Source organism: Myotis lucifugus, unplaced genomic scaffold (assembly GCF_000147115.1).
Source record: "Myotis lucifugus unplaced genomic scaffold, Myoluc2.0 scaffold_268, whole genome shotgun sequence".
In the NCBI taxonomy this organism is placed as follows: Eukaryota; Metazoa; Chordata; class Mammalia; order Chiroptera; family Vespertilionidae; genus Myotis; species Myotis lucifugus.
The window spans coordinates 1,636,224-1,653,946 of NW_005871316.1; the positions used below are offsets into that span (position 1 = coordinate 1,636,224).

The 17,723-nt window shown below is 42.6% G+C and overlaps 1 protein-coding gene, 1 non-coding gene and 1 pseudogene across 2 annotated transcripts in view; 1 reads left to right on the plus strand and 2 right to left on the minus strand.

The window, feature by feature from the left end:
* Positions 1-4,324, plus strand: part of LOC102418174 (sodium/hydrogen exchanger 9B1) — a 55,150-nt gene extending 50,826 nt beyond the window's left edge. The window contains exons 8-10 of the mRNA XM_023762911.1: positions 1,561-1,669; positions 2,228-2,364; positions 4,127-4,324. Of these exons, the coding sequence (XP_023618679.1) occupies positions 1,561-1,669; positions 2,228-2,364; positions 4,127-4,324 (444 nt within the window). The remainder of the gene's footprint in view (positions 1-1,560; positions 1,670-2,227; positions 2,365-4,126) is intronic.
* Positions 4,325-9,775: 5,451 nt separating this feature from the next.
* On the minus strand, positions 9,776-10,332 carry LOC102418487 (annotated as a pseudogene).
* Positions 10,333-14,219: 3,887 nt separating this feature from the next.
* LOC111828030 lies at positions 14,220-14,326 on the minus strand. Its single transcript, XR_002831782.1, has one exon. It is a non-coding gene; the product is annotated as a U6 spliceosomal RNA (small nuclear RNA).
* Positions 14,327-17,723: the final 3,397 nt, after the last annotated feature.

Below are 17,723 nucleotides of genomic sequence, written 5' to 3' on the forward strand. Positions count from 1 at the left end.
ATGCAGATGTATGTGTTTATATATGTATTCATAGATATACATATATACACATATAATAGTTGTATATGGATAGAAATGGGTATAAATTGGATAGCCAATTTTTGCCAAATTATTTATTGACTAAGCATTAATTATTCAGTGACCTTTAAATGCCTCTTTAATGTGACTTAAACCCTCAAATATATCTAAGTTCATTTCTGGAACCTAATCCTACTTATGTTTCCGATAGATACTCTAAGTCTATTTTATATCATAGGTCATAGTTTTATGTCTCAAAATCTAATATAGATTTCCTCCCATGGAATTTATTTTTAAGGTATTACTTGGCCATTCCTGAATTTTAGAAAAATTTTATAATCAGCTTGAGAAGTTCCATACCCAAAAGTTATACTGGCATTTTGTTTAGTATTCCATAATTATAAAAAATAGTTAATGATAAATTATAATTAGATAAATAAAATGAAAACTAGAATTCTATTTTTATGTGATAAAGGAAATCTGACAATAAGAAAATAGGCTGTAAAAATAAAAAGTAAATAGAATAATGTGCTATAAGCAAGGAAGAGTAATATTGTGGGTAGGGTTTTTTGTTTTTCCCTCTTTTAAACTTCACTCTTACTATTAATGGCAATCAGAAAATACAGACAAAAAAGGAATAGTTAAAAATATAGTTTCTGCCCCAAACAAAGGAGATCAAAGTTTGATGTATTTTCTGTTCAGATTAGGCTGAAACTCTTCATCCAAGTTCCTGGAGAAGAGCCAGCACTGTTATGTCTACAGGGTCTTTGCTGTAACCACATCACTAGCAGATAGAACAGGGAGAGATTTATTCCCGGAAAGGGAGGTCTGGCAAGCAACCAAGTAAAAATCTAAACGTTTGCCCTGGCCAAGTAACTCAGTAAGTTAGAGCATCCTCCTGATATGCCAAGGTTGTGGGTTGATCCCTGTTCAAGACACATATGAAAAACAGTAAGTGCAGTAGAACAACAAGTCGTTATTTCTTTTTCCCTCCCTTCCTCTCTTTCTCTAAAAATCAATCAATCAATTAATTAATTTAATATGTTTTGGGTTTGGCTTTAAGGAAAAAAAATAACAAGTTTTCAAAATGGGTCCTTCCAAAACAGCCTAATAGATTACCAAAATTTTTTTCCTCACAGTTTAAGACTATCAGGATTCACTTTCATGTTGAGAGCTAAAATGTTTGCCTGATCTTGAGTATGTTCTCATTGGGCATGATGTAGTTCTGTCTCCGTTCTGTTACCTTGCAAACAAAAGCTAGAACTCTTGCTGAACCATCAGAAATGTGTCTGGGGCTCCAAAGACCTTACTTGTTTCATGACACAATTACCAAATATTTTTATTTTATAGCTTTGGAATTTCTGTTAGTCAAATTCTACCGAAGTGTTTGAGTAAAAGAATGACCCAACTCAATTTTTATTGTTTAACATTTCTTCTACAAATAAATATCTTAATTTTATGTAATAAAATAGACTTTAAGTTTCTGAAATGCAGTTATTTTTATATGCCACAATAACTAAAAATATACTCTCTTTTATATAGAGTGAAGTTCAAAAAATTATTACATTTGCATGGGATATTTTTAAACCCCTTCTTTTTGCTTTGGTTGGATTGGAAGTATCTGTTGAAGCTCTTAAATCAGATGCTATTGGTAAGAATGATTACAGCACAAAAAATATGAGTTGAAAATATTTAAGAAAATTATGAATAATTTTTATTTTTATTTACAGTATGTCTTTGATGCCTTTTTCAGAAACTCATGTTGAGACAGTAACATACATTTGTTCTTCTTTACCCTAAGTGCTCTTTGTTACCAAAGATAGTCCCATATCTTCCCTAATGGAGGAAGATTAGAGATTGGAAATGGAGATTAGAACTTTTTTCCGAGGGGAAATATTAGATTCTATCAGCACCTGTTTAATACTTTCACTTGTAGTAAAAGTTCAAAGTCTATTAGCTCAGAATTAAATAAATGCAATTTATCTTATTTTTCATGATACCACCACCATCAGATAACCTCTTCTGCTTTACATAAAGGCCTCAATTATATTTGTATTTTTTATGATTATTATGTTTACTTAAAAATAAAAACCGAAAGAGGGAATAGTCTTAAAAGTTTTCAATACTTTTACAGATCATATCTCTAGATATAAAGAATCACTTCTTCCCAAGTATTTTGTTATTTATATTTGTTTTTTATCTGTTGTAGGTATTTCTATTGCTTGTATGAGTTTGGCCTTATTGGTTCGAATTTCTGCTACATTTTTCTTGGTGACTTTTGCTGGTTTTAATTTTAAGGAGAAAATATTTATTGCTCTGTCATGGATACCCAAAGCTACAGTCCAGGTAAGAACATATTTAGTTATTCTAATAATTTTAGTATTGATTTTTAAAAATTCTAAATGACAACTGTTTGTCCAATCATAATATGTGGGCCATTAGTCTTATTTTAAAAATGTTTGATTGATCATAGCTACTCATTAAAATTAATGTAATCTTTAAAAATCTCAGTTTTAAAATAAATTCTTCTGAAATTGAAAAGTGTAATTTTAATTAAATACTTCCTTAACTTATGAAAAATGTTTTCTATTTTTCCAAAACATAAAATAAGAGTATATCTGAAGAAAAAAAATTGCCCTAGCCAGTTTTCTCAGTGGTTAGAGCATCAGCCTACGGACTGAACGGTCATAGAGATACATTGCAGACTGAATATTGCTAAATATTGTGGAGCTAAATGTTATGATATTAAAATAGAGAGACATTGGTTCTCTTTAAAATATATATTTTCTTCTCCTTCCACCCACTCCACCACAGATGAATGTACATATATTATTATTAATTACACATTTATTTTGTATGACTATTTGATTACTGACTGAATCTTCCCACTAGATAACACAGAAAGGATAAGAACCATGTCTAGGGTTTCCACCATTGTTTTTCCCTTGCACTTAGCAAAGTGCCAGGGAAGCAAGAAGTACACAATAAATAACCATTACATGCCTACAAGAATGAATGAATGAATGAATGAATTATGTAGTTCGTCCTCTAATTCAATGATAGTCCCTCCTACTAAAAGGTATTACTACTTATTGTTAGACTTTTTCACCTGGCAGCATAATGTCTTGATTCCCTGAGATTCTTTTCTCCATTGTTATTCCAAAACAAAAGCTTGTGAGCCTCCAGGCAACAAAATTCTCTATGTCATAGTTAGAGAGCAGACTATGGGGCCAGACTGCCTGTTTTGAATACCATGTTACTTGCCTATAACCTTAATCAAGTTAGTTCATAATCTCTCTGTGCCCAGTTTGTGGATTCCAAACTCCTTGTCAGTTTTACTATATCACACTGCCTCCCAAGTAGGAAGAACAAGGAGAATATGATCAACAAAATCCTAGTGAACCCTAAGAAACCTTTGTATTTGGATTGTCTTGTTGCAGCCAAGAACCAAGTGGTACTTGGTAATAGCAAATAAGCAAAACCTTGGTTCAGTTACAACTCAAGGTTCTGAGAGTCATACAAGCACTCAATTATATATATTTAAGTAGGGGAAAGCTGAGATGACAAAAATACAAAATCAGCCCTAAAATGTCTGCATGCTGACTTGTCACTATTTCACTCTTAGTCTAGAGATATTTGCTAAGAAGAACATAGCATTAATGAGTAACTCATGAAAATTCCTCAGTGCTTTGTCTTGCTTCTTTTCTAGTAGTCTAGTACAGCTATTTTCATCCTCTTTCGTCTCATAGCACACATAAACTAATTACTAAAATTCTGTAGCACACTAAAAAGTGTATTATATTTTTTATTAATTTTACGAAAAAAGAATAGGTGTAATTTTGATTCATTCACATTGGACAGCTATTGTGTTGGCTGTTGTCATGTTTTTTAATTTGACAATCTAAGGGAAAAGAGGTCAGTGCTTCTGACTAAAATAATCAAATATTGCATATTTTAAAAATTATTGCAGCATAATGGTTGAAAATCACTAGCCTAGTACCAGGTTTTGCTTATTTTAACAGAGTCATTTGCTTTTATTATATGTTAACTTGCTTAACATTTTTCATTATGCCTCATCTTCCCTCACCCACCCACCACCCAAATGCAGGCTGTGTTAGGTCCTCTGGCTCTAGAAACTGCAAGAATCAGCTCACCCCACTTGGAACCATATGCGAAGGATGTGATGACAATAGCATTTTTAGCCATCTTGATCACAGCTCCAAATGGAGCTCTGCTTATTAACATACTGGGGCCCAGATTACTTGCACGCTGTAGTCCAAACCAAACAAAACAAGAATTATCATAATGAGCACTTCATTAAAAGTTCATTTGTCATCACCTGCCTGCTTCTTCTAATGAATTTTCTTACTCAAGACAAAAATTAAAAGATACAAATATGTGAAGACTACACAGAAGCAAGGACTGAATAAACATGTGATTTGATTACAGAGCTTTTCTATGATTTTTATTACAAAGTTAATTTAATAAAAAATGTAAAATAGAATGTGTTCTTAGTATTTACATATTTCAAGAACAAAATAAATCTGTAAATACCCTTGGAACATTTAAAGTAATCCATCAGGTTGAATTGCTTCCTAATACAGAATAGGCACCTATCTCAGTTGCTTTTTGCTTGAATAACCCTCTGAATTTCAGTGGCCCCCACTGACCACATGATCATTATTTCCTGTCTGCTCACCAACAGTTCTCCAACAGCTCATCTAACTCAATTTTTCTTTCACTCACAACATATTACTTAAAAGTCTGTTGGCAACAATTAATATAAACTCCCATCAAGTAGCCATTGGATGTGTACTGTCCTTGGGAGGAAGTGTAATTTGGGCGACACAGTTCCTTTTATCTGAGGGACTTGGTTATGAGCTCTCAACAGAGAACACTTGAAGATGTCAGGGGAATGAGTGCCTCAATTTTATATACACCAAAGAATACACTGCTGTCCATCCCTTGTGCCATTTTTGTCTATTGTTACATATGATTTCACTGCATCTAAGAAAAGCTCCTCCAGGGTTCTGGTTGGTTTCTTTTGCTGGGGAAATTTATGAGAGAACGTTAGTGGAATGAACTACAGTGTCTTAGCTAGCTCAGCAGCTGGTCTTGCACCCTCAACTGATCGTCTCCCTCCTCTGCTATCCATGTGCTGTCTGTTCTACATTCGTCTCACCCTCAGCTATCACTTATCTGGTGGACAGACCCAGATCCTCATCCCTGAGGTGCCTGAGCCCAAGCCATCATTCCTTCTCCACTGCATGTTGGATACCATGCACATACTGCACTTGTCTACTTAAATCAAGCCATCAAAATTAAACAAGAGGTTACCTAAAGATCCCCCAGTGGATCCCTTGTGTGCCATACACATTCCTCTCTCCTTCCATTTTGTATTGAAATTGAATCGCAAACATTGATCTTTTTTTAAAAAATTATCTCTACAATTTTTCCTTCTAATTAAATTACTATAATTTAATTAACTTTATTTGGGGGATGTGTTATTAGGTATCTACAATTTTAGGATCAGTGTATCTTCTTAGAGACTTTTTACTTTTTAAAAAACATTTTATTGTTCAGATTATTACAGATGTCCCTCTTTTTTCCCCCCATAGCTCCCCTCCACCTGGTTCCTACCCCACCCCAGGCCCTCACCACCCCACTGTCCATGTCCATAGGTACTGTGTACATGCATATAAGATCTTTGTCCCATCTCTTACCGCACCCCCCCACATCCCCTTCCCCCAGAGAATTGTCAGTCCACTCCATTTCCATGCTCCTGATTCTATTTCATTCATCAGTTTATTCTGTTCATCAGATTTTTTATTCATTTGATTTTTAGATTCACTTGTTGATAGATATGTATTTGTTGTCACTTTGTTGTTCATAATTTTTTACCTTTACCTTTTTCTTCTTCCTCCTCTTATTCTTATTCCTTAAAAAATACCCTTCAGCATTTTATATAATACTGGTTTGGTGGTGATGAACTCCTTTAACTTTTTCTTGTCTGTGAAGCTCTTTATCTGACCTTCAGTTCTAAAGGAGAGCTTTGCTGGGTAGAGTAATCTTGGTTGTAGGTTCTTGCTACTCATCACTTTGAATATTTCTTTTCACTCCCTTCTGGCCTGCATAGTTTCTGTTGAGAAATCAGCTGACAGTCATATGGGTACTCCCTTGTAGGTAATTAACTGCTTTTCTCTTGCTGCTCTTAAGATTCTCTCTTTGTCTTTTGCCCTTGGCATTTTAATTATGATGTGTCTTGGTGTGTTGTGCTCTTTGGATTCCTTTTGTTTGGGGTTCTCTGTGCTTCCTGGGCTTATAAGTCTATTTCTTTCACCAGGTAGGGGAAGTTTTCTGTCATTATTCTTCAAATAGGTTTTCAATATCTTGCTCTCTCTCTTCTTCTGGCACCCCCATAATTCGGATGTTGGTACGCTTGAAGTTGTCCCAGAGGCTCCTTACACTATCTTCATATTTTTGGATTCTTTTTTCTTTTTGCTCTTCCGGTTGGGTGTTTTCTGCTTCCTTGTTTTTCAGATCTTTGACTTGATTCTTGGGATCCTCTACTCTACTGTTGAATCTCTGTGTATTATTCTTTATTTCAGTCAGTGTATGCTTAATTTCTGACTGGTCCTTTTCCATTTTTTTTGGCATTCTCACTAAAATCCTTGAAGGTCTCACTAAGTTCCTTGAAGGTCTAAGTTTCTCGGAGCTTTCTAGAAGATTCTTGGGTAACCTTATAACTGTGATTTTGAACTCTATATCCAGTAGTTTGCTTTCTTCCATTTGTGACACGTTTCTTTGTCTCCACAGTTTGGCTGTTTCCTGTGTTTGTTTCCCTCCAGGCCAATAGGCTGTGGGGACCAGTGCTGGCCTTTGCCTTCTTTAGATAGCTTTGGGGCTCTCTGACCCAGCTGCAGTTTGACGGGTTTTAGGCTGAGAAAGGACAGGTCATTCATATGCAAAAGCCGCTGCACACAGCTTGGGTAGGGTTGTAAATTGGGGTGGGGACTCAGGGAGTCTCTATGGAGGCGCAAACAGCAATGGCTGCTAGTCAGTCCTGCACTGGAGAGGTCTGACAGCTGCTGTGCGCACCTCCATCTAGAAGAAAGCTGCCCCTGCGTTCCTGCCCTGATGCCAGACAGTTCAGTTTCTCCCCATATGTGTCTGAGTCCCCCAAAGTCTCGCCCGACACTGGAGCTCAGAGTACGTGGGAGCTTGTATCTCCCTCCCAATTAAAAAGTGGAACACCTGGGTGCCAGCCCCTTCTGCACCTCCATGCCTCTGCACCTCCTACCAGTCTCAATGCTCTTTCTTCTTTATTTTTCTAGTTGTAGTTCTTCCACTCAGCCAGGTTTCCCGCAGTTCTGGATGATAGTTGTCATGTATTTTAGTTGTAATTTTGAAATGGTTGTGGAAGGCAACAAGTACAGGTGTTTACCTATGCCGCCATCTTGGTTCTCCCAGAGAGTTTTTACTTTTATTATGATGTAGTGTAAGGAGGTGAATTTGAACATTTCAGGACTGATCAAGAAAAAAACTATGGCCACGAGGTGGCACTATCACACAAGCTTTATTTGGGCAATACTTTGCCAGGTCTGCAGAAGGCCCTAATAGTGTGAGACCATCCAGAGGCTTAAGGCCATGAGGGCCACCATCCACCATCGAGCAGGAGAGGAGGTAAGGGAACTCCTGGGGCATAAAAGCATGAGAGAGGGGGTTTTGTGTCTAGAGGGCTTTTGTATGTTGTCATGCTGTAGCATACAGCCTGGCAGGGAGATGCTAGGTCAGAAAATTCCAAAGGGTAGCAGCAACTTAGCATCTTTATAGCCCAAGGCTGATTTTGTGTGTGGCAAGCGGATTTTGGACACAGTTTCATGTTAAGCAAAGCAGGCAAGCTCTAAATGGCTAAAAACCTGCTTGTCTGAGCTATGTTTAAAACAACTGATGTGTAAAGTTTTGGTTTCATGCCAGGGCTCTTTTCAGCTAGTGGGTCTCAGCCTCGTGTAAATAAACAACACAGGGCCAATATACAGAAGCTATCTTTACCTAATATACACAAAAGGTAGTGGATTCTCTTTATATTTTTTTCCCCAATCACATTGTTTATTATACTCATTTTTTAAGGTTTGTTTTTATTGGTATTATTGTGATAAAATTTCAGTTTATCATAGTCCGCTATCTTACTACTTATTTATTACTCAAACTGCTTTAATAGAAATTGTACTTCATTCTTTGCTCCCACTTAAGTAAAACTGCTCTTAGTAATGTAATCAATGGCCTTCATGTTATCAAATCCAGTTAATGTTTTAAATTTTCTTATTGGTATTTGTTAGGGTCGCTGAAGGAGGAACACACAAGGCCAAAAGTGGTAAAGAATTATAAACTTACTAAAGGCCAGGTGCACAAAAATTCGTGCACTCAGTGGTGGCGGGAGGGCGGTCCCTCAGCCCAGTCTGCACTCTCTCACAATCCGGGACCCCTCGGGTAGGGTCCCTAGGCCTGGCTTGAGATTAGGGCCTATCGGGGCTTTCCTTCCCCTGGCTGCAGGCAGCTGGCCCCATCCCACCACTGCCACTGCTTGCCATCTGTGCAGCACTGCCCGCCAGCTCCCCTGCAACCAGTCGCCTCCCTCTATAGGTGACAGGCATGGGGTATGATGGCTTGGCTGGCCTGGGCCTCCCTCTGTGGGCTATTGCTGGCCGGCTGCACACCTGCCACAGCATCGCCAGCTGGAGGCCTGGGCCTCCCTCTTCCTTTCTTTTCCTTTTCCTTTTTTTTTTTTTTTTTAGTAACAGTAATGTATACTGAGCGATACAGAGTTGAGTACTATGAAGGGTTTACCAGGATGGAAATGCACCGCAACCTGCCCCTGCCACCCCCAATACCCAGAGGCTACAGTACTTAGAAGTTACATGCAATGGCCATAACTGCTGAATATCTGTTCATAACAACAAACCACAGCATATTTATACTGTATCACATCAAGTGATTATAGCAATCAATTTATATATTGCTTGTATAAAATCTTTATTTTTTTTTTGTAAAATGTATTTTTTTTTTAAAGAAAGTATGAAAAACATGTGCAGTTGAAAGCCCTGCCAGGACAGCCAGTCTGTAAATATTTAGTGAGTATGTGCTTTGGAAGGGCACCTGTACCTCGTGCCCACAGAAACTCCAGCAGGGCCGGTGAGTGTGTGCCCTGGCTGCCACTCTGGGCAGGACTGAGCTGGACCACAGTGGGTACAGCAGGGCCTGGCACTGTGCCCTTCTCCAGCCTTGCATTAGGGTCAGGGTCAGGGCTGGGGGCAGGCAGATTGCAGTTTTACTCTGAGTTCCATATTCAGCCTAATTTTGGTTGCAACTCATGGCTTTTCTTGGCTGCTCAGAGGTCCTTTGGGTGGGTGCCCTGGCGGAGAGGCTGGAGAAGTGCCCACAGATGCCTGGTTGGGTGTCTCTCTGGCCCAGAGCCTCTGTCCTACCTCCTGCAAGCCTGGCCCCAGGCAGAACAGCCCCCCACCTCAGGACAACTTTGGTCTCAGCATTTGGTCCTGGGTTTCATCAGCCTGAGTTTCTTCCCCTGGTGTGGCTGATCTGAGTTTCACAAAAAAGCCTGGCCAATGGTGGCTGCGCTGAGCCTTATAGTAGAGTTTTTCATACAGCAAGGAAGAGCCCTCTGGGACCCTCCTCCTCCTCCTCCCTCTCGGCATCTCCTCCTTCTCTTCCTCCTCCACTTCCTCCTCCCAGCCCATGGTCACTTCTCCAGCTGCTCCAGCAGTGGGTTGCCTTCTGAGTCGGGGTCTTAATGCTGCTGGTCCTGACGATGCCAGTTGAGCATCAGGATGAGCTGCTGCCACTCCTGCTTCAACTCCTCCATCTGGGTTTTCAGCTCCGCATTCATGAGCTCCAGCCACTCAGATTCCCGCTGCAGAAACTCCCTTCGCTACTTCATCTTGTTCCAGCATGGGGCTGCCGCCACTTTGTTCTTTTCCCGGTGCCTTTTCCTCTGCTCCTCTTCCTCGTCTAGCTCATTTTCCACAGGTTGAGGCCTCTTGCCAAGTTTCACCTCCAGGAATTGCAAAGGGGCGATCACGGCCCCAGTGTTGTGGATGTCAGCGGATTTCAGCTCCTCTGCAGTCAGGGCTGAGCTGGGAAGTCCGGTCAGGGGGCCAAGCCCTGGCAGAGAGCCCGCAGTCATGGAAGGGTCTGGGATCTGCCCGACATCATAGCAGGAGGAATGGCAGTCCAGCCCTGCAGAAGCCACAGCGGGAGGTTGCAACCCTGGGGCATGGGCCAGGCTGCAGGCACCATGCCCACTCAGGAGATGCTGTGGCGCCAGCCCTGGCTTGCAGCATCCACCACTGCCAGCACCTCCCATCGCAGCTGCCCAGTGTCCCTCCCACAGGCTGTGGCCTGGGTCTCCCTCTTTGAGGCGATTGATTGCGGGGCTCTGCCTGCCTGCCTCATCGCTCCTAACCACTCGCCTGCCTACCTGATCTCACCTAATCACTCGCCTGCCTAACTGATCACCCCTAACCATTCGCCTGCCACGTTGTGGATGGCTTGGTTAATCGACAAAATTGTTGCATTTGGGGTTCAGAAAATCCACAAGTGATTGTTGAGAAACAAATGCATTCACAACGTGTCACTGTTTGGTGCGGATTTGGGGCTGGAGGCATCATCAGACCATTCTTCTTTGAAAATGCGGCTGCGCAGGCAATAACAGTTAATGGTGCTCGCTATCGCGACATGATAATCCATTTACCTGATATGCTATTCCATACATAACCCTATACTGTATACTTTATGAATCAATAAAAAAACTTACAATTATAAAACTGTGTTTTCTATTAAAATTACTTCTTGCATGAATTTTGGGACACCCTTTAGTTGCTGAATGCGGTTTTTGTGGAAGGAGGAAAGGGCTCTTAGGATGCATGGGCCAAAGATGAGTAGCAGGAAGAGCAGTAAGAGAGGTCCAACTAGAGGTATAAGCCAGGAGGTCCAGTTAAGATTCTGTAGCCAGGTGCCCAGGATTCTGAAAGTTGTCGGACTTTTGAGTTCCTATCAACTAGCTTCTTGGTCCCCTCCCTTACTGTGCCAGACTGATTGGCTTAAAAACAGCATTCTTCTTCTAGGAATAGGCATAGCCCTCCTTTCTCAGCTGTGAGGAGGTTAAGTCCTCTCTGATTTTGGAGGGTAATTGCTGCCAGTGAATCTATCTGGTCCTGTACTACAACAATACTTTGGGCAATTTCCCTAAGCTGTCTGCAAGTTCTTTGGACAGGCTCTGATAGTAGAAAAGGGAGGTTGCCAGTCCCTCTCTCCCAGTGCCTAGGCCTGTAGCTATTCCTAGGCCAGCAAGGAGGGGAAGGGGGGAAATTCCCCTCTTGGTTTGAGGGTAAACAGTGAGAGGAACCTTAAAGGACTGGTTACTAGGGGCAATGTCTATCTCAGGGGTGAGATAGATTAGGGTACAGGTCCTAGTCCAGTTGGCTGGGAGACAGAGATAGGTATTGGTACTGCACAGAAAGGAGATTCCCTGCTTTTCTAAGCAGAAATTGTTCTCAGTGATGAAGAGGTGAGTAACCTTGTTGTTCTCATTTTCCCAAACAAAGAACGCTCCAGCTAAGGTTGCCCCCATAAGGGGCTGAAAAGGGCCTTTGGGGGTTGAATTGTGTAGTCCCGGTGGTGGTATTCTAAAAAAATACATATTTCCTCTCAGTCTCCACCCAAAATTCAGAATGGGTGAGGCCATGCGAGGGGAGTCGGTGACAGATTGTAATTGTGAATTGTAACTCTGCCATGGGAAATAGCCATCGGAGGGAAGGGATCTATCTAAATAGAACTGAGATGTATTGGTCGTTGGGAAGGTCACTGAGATAGCCACGCTGAGAATCAAACGGATTTCTGAAAAGGGGCTATTTGGGTGACAAAACAGCCCAGTCAGAGGAAGGCTGAAGGTTGAGAGCAAAGTTTCATAAGCATTGATCAAGATATCCTAAAACCTTTCCTGTAGAGAATGTTCTGTTGATGTAAAGAGGTGCCTGATATGCTAGGACAGTGTTGGTTGTTACTGGTCCTAAAATGGGGAATTTGTTGGATGAGTGTTCAGTTATATTGTTTAAATATGACTGGAACCCTGGTCAACTTGGCTCAGTGGATAGAGCATTGGTCTTCAGAATGGAGGATCCTGGGTTCGATTCCCAGTCGGGCACATACCTCAATTACAGGCTTGATCCCGGCCCTGGTTGGTTGGGTGTGTGGGGGAGGCAATCAATCAATGTGTCTCTCTCACATCAATGTTTCTTTTGTGTGTCTCTCCCTCTCCACTGTCTCTAAAAATCAATGGAAAAAAATATCTTTGGGTGAGGATTAACAACAACAACAAAAAATTTATAAATATGACTGGTGTAACTGAATGGCTCTTCCTGTGAGTTTTCCTCTTGCCATTTCTATGATTTGGAAGTTATAAAGTTTATCAAGGCACATGAGTTAGAACAGGGGCTCTCTATGTTTCTTATAGTGGAAGGATAGACTGGAGTCAGCTCCTGCGTGTAAGGAAATTGGGGTTGCCGTGTAGCAAGTTGATGAGAGAGGAAGACAGAGCCAGCAGTCTGGCATGAGAATGGGGCTGGTGGTGTTGAGGAGGTGATGTGTTAGGTTGATGGTTCAAGAGAGATAGTGAAGACTTAGGAGATGTTTAAGAGGTTTGGGTAGACATGCATACAGAATAAGAGGAGAAGGCTTAGTGGGTCAGACTCTTAACAGCGATGTGCATAATTCCAACCAGATGATATAAGGCAATGGCACATTTGAAAAGCAAAAATGACAAGGGAGATCCCGAGGAGTACTACCAGCCAGAATAAAGGTTGAGTAAGGGCCTCCCAGGCTAAATTCTAGTTAACTTAATCCCCAGAGTTTATTTCTAGACAGAAGGTTATTTGGTCCCAGGAAAAGTCTATGAAATCTTCCCTGAAGATAACAATCTCACAAGAAAGTCAATAACTGTGTTTCAGTACTGGGATTGAAAGAAGGGACTTCTTTGAGTAAGGATAGGATAAGATCATAGAATTGTTCTGCAGTAGGTCATTGGGTAGGGAGGTGTCTGGCCAGGGTGGGTACTGAGAGACAGGGACCAGAACAAACAGGACAGTGAGGGTGATAGGGGAAGCTGGTTCATAGGGGTCTGGGGCTTATGGTTCCTCAGGAATTTTTGTAAGTTTGAGATGAGTTAGTTCCTCAGGAATTTTTGTAAGTTTGAGATGAGTCAGTCCAAGACTGACATGCATATACAAGCTGACTGGCAGTGGAGCCTGGGGTGCAGGGGCTCGCTTCAACTTGGAGGAGTGGACCCAGGATAGATATCCTCATAGTTGGCCACCGTCTGTGTGGTCAGCAGTACCTGGTGTGGGCCTGTCCACTTGGGCTTCAGTGTCCCCATGCAGTAGGATGCCTGGAGGAATACCCAATCTCCCGGCTCTAGTGGAGGATCAGGGAAGAGTCAGTGGTAGGCCTGGGAAGAACTGGTCGGCATGCTGCCAAAGGAGGTGGCCAGTGAGATTGAGGGTGGGAGGATTATCTTCCAAAGGGCTGGAGGCAATTGGGACGTTTCCAAGTAGGAAAGGTCTGCCATACATAAGCTCAAAAGGGCTGAGGAATGTTGGGGCTCGAGGGGTTGATCGAATGCGAGGGCTAAGGGAAATGGGGTGATTCAGGTTTCTTGGACCTCAAGACTTAGTTTAGTGAAATATTGTTTCAGGATTGAGTTCATTTTCTCGAACTTGCCAGAAGATTGAGGATGGTAAGGATATGTAGGCTCCAGCAGACCTGTAGTGCAGTGGCCACGCCTTGGGTGTTTTAGAGATGAAGGCTGGACCATTATCTGACTGTAGGGAGGTGGGCAGGCCAAAGTGGGAAATGAGATGTTCAGCGAGGGCCGTAACTACCTTGGTAGTCTTTTCTGAGGTGACGGGGAAGGCCTTTATTCACCCAGAGAAAGTGTCTACAAAGGTTAGTAGCTATTTGAAATGCCTTACAGGGGGCATGTGTGTGAAGTCCACCTGCCAATTTTGACTGGGAACCTGTCCTCTGGCTGGCCAGGTGAGTAGGAAAAGATGGGGGCATTTTGAGGGCATCCTGGGGAGAGGTCTGAGAGCAAGTGAAATTGACTGGTTATGTTCTTTTTTTTTTTTTTTTTAAATATGGAACGCTTCACGAATTTGCGTGTCATCCTTGCGCAGGGGCCATGCTAATCTTCTCAGTATCGTTCCAATTTTAGTATATGTGCTGCCGAAGCGAGCACATGGTTACGTTCTTAAGGTGTGTGGCCATCTGGTGGCAAGTGACTAGGGATTGAAAGAATTTAAGGAGGAGCCTATATCCTACCTGGAGGGAGTTGTGAATATGGGTTAGGATTTGGGGTGTATGTTGTAGGAGGATAGTATTCCTGTGGTGATGAGCCAGGACCCCTCCCAAACTGCTCCTGCCTGTGTGAGTCTGGAGATTTCTTCAGTGGAAGAGGAGGGGATAGCTAATAGCTGGGATTCCGACGCTGGTGTGTATCTGACCTTTTTGCCTCCCTGTCTGCCTTGTTGTTTTCTAGGGCAGTGAGTCCGTATCATTGATGCCCCTTACAATAGATTACTGCTTCCACTTTAGGGCATCTTGCAGCCTGAAGGAGCTGGAGAATAAGATTGGCGTTGGTGATTGGAACCCTCTGGTTGTCAGGAAGCCCCGCTCCTCCCAGAATGTAGCCTGTGAATGGAGGATGTGAAAGGCATAGCGGGAGTGGGCAAACTTTTTGACTCGAGGGCCACAATGGGTTCTTAAACTGGACCGGAGGGCCAAAACAAAAGCATGGATGGAGTGTTTGTGTGAACTAATATAAATTCAAAGTAAACATCATTACATAAAAGGGTACGGTCTTTTTTTTTTAGTTTTATTCATTTCAAACGGGCCGGATCCAGCCCGCGGGCTGTAGTTTGCCCACGGCTGGTATAGATGTTGATAATCTGTCCAGTTGCTAGAGTTAATGCTCGAGGAAGGGCTATAAGTTCTGCCTTCTTGGAGGCGGGGCTGGGGGGCAGGGCCTCTGATTATGTAGTCTGGGTATTGGAGACATTTGCATAACTGACCACTCATTGCCGGTTGTGTGTATTGGCACTGCCATCTATGAACCAGGTGTCTGCTGCCTCGGGGAAAGGTGCATCGATGATGTGTGGGAAATAAGGCTGCTTAAAATCTAGGAGGTCTGTGAATGAGTTTTGTTCATTGTCATCTGAAGGTGGAAGCAGGAGTAAGGAAGCCGGGTTCAGGGAGGTGCTGTGGGATGAGGTGATATGGGGAGCTTCCATGAGGGTGAGGTGAATGGGCTGGAGCCTGTAGGGGAAAGGAAGAGGGCGGTTTGGTGGAGGTAAGTTCAGAGTGCACGTGGGGAATAGACCATCATTGGCTGGGAGAAGCTAAGTTCTGGCTTTCCTGGGCCAGAAGGGTCAGCACTTCTAGAGCCCAGAGGCAGGCAGGCCAGCCCCTAATGGTGGGGTCTGTTTAGAAAGATAGGCAATGACCTTGAGGTCTGGCCCCGATTTCTGGCCCAGGAGGCCAAGAATGATGCTCTTATCCATGTATCCATGTATAAAATGAAGGGTTTGGATAGGTCAGGTAGTGTTAGGGTGGGCGCTGAGGTAAGAGCAGTTTTCAGAGCATTATAGAGGTTGAGAATGCTGGTCTTGGGATCTAAAGGCTCAGTGAGGGGTCCCTTCGCCACATCATAGAGGGGCTTTGCGAGAAGACTAAACTTGGGAACCCAGAGGTGAAAGTACCCAGCAAGCCTAAGAATGGAGAGTATCTCTTGTCTAGAGGAGGGGACAGTCATGGAGGAGATGAGGCATTTACAGTTCAAGGTAATGGCTTGGCTTTGTGGGTTGAGAGTGAAACTGAGGTAGGTGACTGTGGTTCGGGACAACTGGGCTTTATGAGGGTATGTGTGGTAGCCCCGTTCACCCAGGAAATTAAGAAGGGTATGGGTGTGTAGTTGTGAGGAAGTTAGAGAAGGACTGCATAGCAGAAGGTCATGGACATTGGAGGAGGGTGCTGGGAGTTCAGTCGAGGTGTTGAAGATCTGAGGCTAAGGCTTGACCAAATAAGTGAGGACTGTCCCTAAATCCTTGTGGTAGGACAGTCCAGGTTAGCTGCTGTGATGGATTGGTGTCAGCATCTATCTAGGTGAAAGCAAGTGGGTTTTGGGAGTCTTTTGCAAGGGGAATAGAGAAAAAGGCACTTTTGAGATTAGGATGGTATAGTGGGTGGTAGTAGCAGGGATTAAAGAGAGATCAAAACACTTGGAATTCTTGGAAGACTTCCTCTTTCCCATCATGTATAGACTTTTATTGTTTGTTTTACAGTGCACAATTTTATTTATTTATTTTCATCCATGTGTATAAGTGGCATTGCTCTGCAGGGGGAGTGTTGTCTTGTGTTTATCAGCTTTTTATACTAATACTATACTAGCTGTCCGGTATTCTCTGGCACCCTGCCCCAGGGGCGAAAAGACCCCCTCCCTCTCTTGGGCCGGTGAGAAACTGACCTCACCACACTGACGTCCAGAAACTGCCCCACCCTGGTGGAAAGTCCCTGCCGGACAAACGGCTCCTGGAAATGGCCAAAACCGCAGGACAGACCGCAGGTTTCACCTGACCCCGGAAAACCCCCACTGCCACCAGTTTCTGCCAGAATAAAAACTTGCCCCTGCTCCAGTTTGGCGCGGCTTCTCCAGCTCCCCTCTCCGAGCTGGTGAACCCGCCCGTGTGCTCCCAATAAAGCCTGTTTAATCTGGTCTCTGTTTGGACTCACGGTTTTTCCTTGCGGCGGCGTAAAACCTAATACTAGCCAAATGAAAAAACTGGGAAGTTTTTTCCCTTTAAAAAAAATTGAGATTTAAGTGACATTGGAATTATCTTTCTTGCAACCCTAGTGCTTTTTATTTTTATTTTTTATTTTTTTTTTTTAATTAAATCTTTATTGTTCAGATTATTACATTTGTTCCTCTTTTTTTCCCCCCATAACTCCCCTCCTTCCAGCTCCCACCCCACCCTCCGCCCTCACTCCCCACCCACTGTCCTCATCCATAGGTGCACGATTTTTGTCCAGTCTCTTCCCGCATCTCCCACACCCCTTTCCCCCCCAAGAATAATCAGTCCATTCCCATTCTATGTCCCTGATTCTATTATAATCACCAGTTCATTCTGTAAATCAGGTTATTTATTCACTTGATTCTTAGATTCACTTGTTGATAGATGCAGATTTGTTGTTCATAATTTGTATCTTTACCTTTTTCTTCTTCTTCCTCTTCTTAAAGGATACCTTTCAGGCATTCATAATAATACTCCGTTTGGGGGGGATGAACTCCTTTAGCTTTTCCTTATCTGGGGAGGCTCTTTATCTGACCTTCAATTCTGAATGATAGCTTTGCGGGGGTGTAGGGTCTTGCTATTCATCACTTTGAATATTTCTTGGCACTCCCTTCTGGCCTGGAAAGTGTCTGTTGGGAAATCAGCTGACAGGCGGAATGGGGATTCCCTTTGAGGTAACTGGATTTTCTTTCTCCTTGGTGGTTTTTAAGGATTCCTCTCTTTGGTCTTTTGCTCTTGGCGATTTTAAATTATGAAGAGGCATGGGAGGGGGCGCTCCTTTGGAGTTCC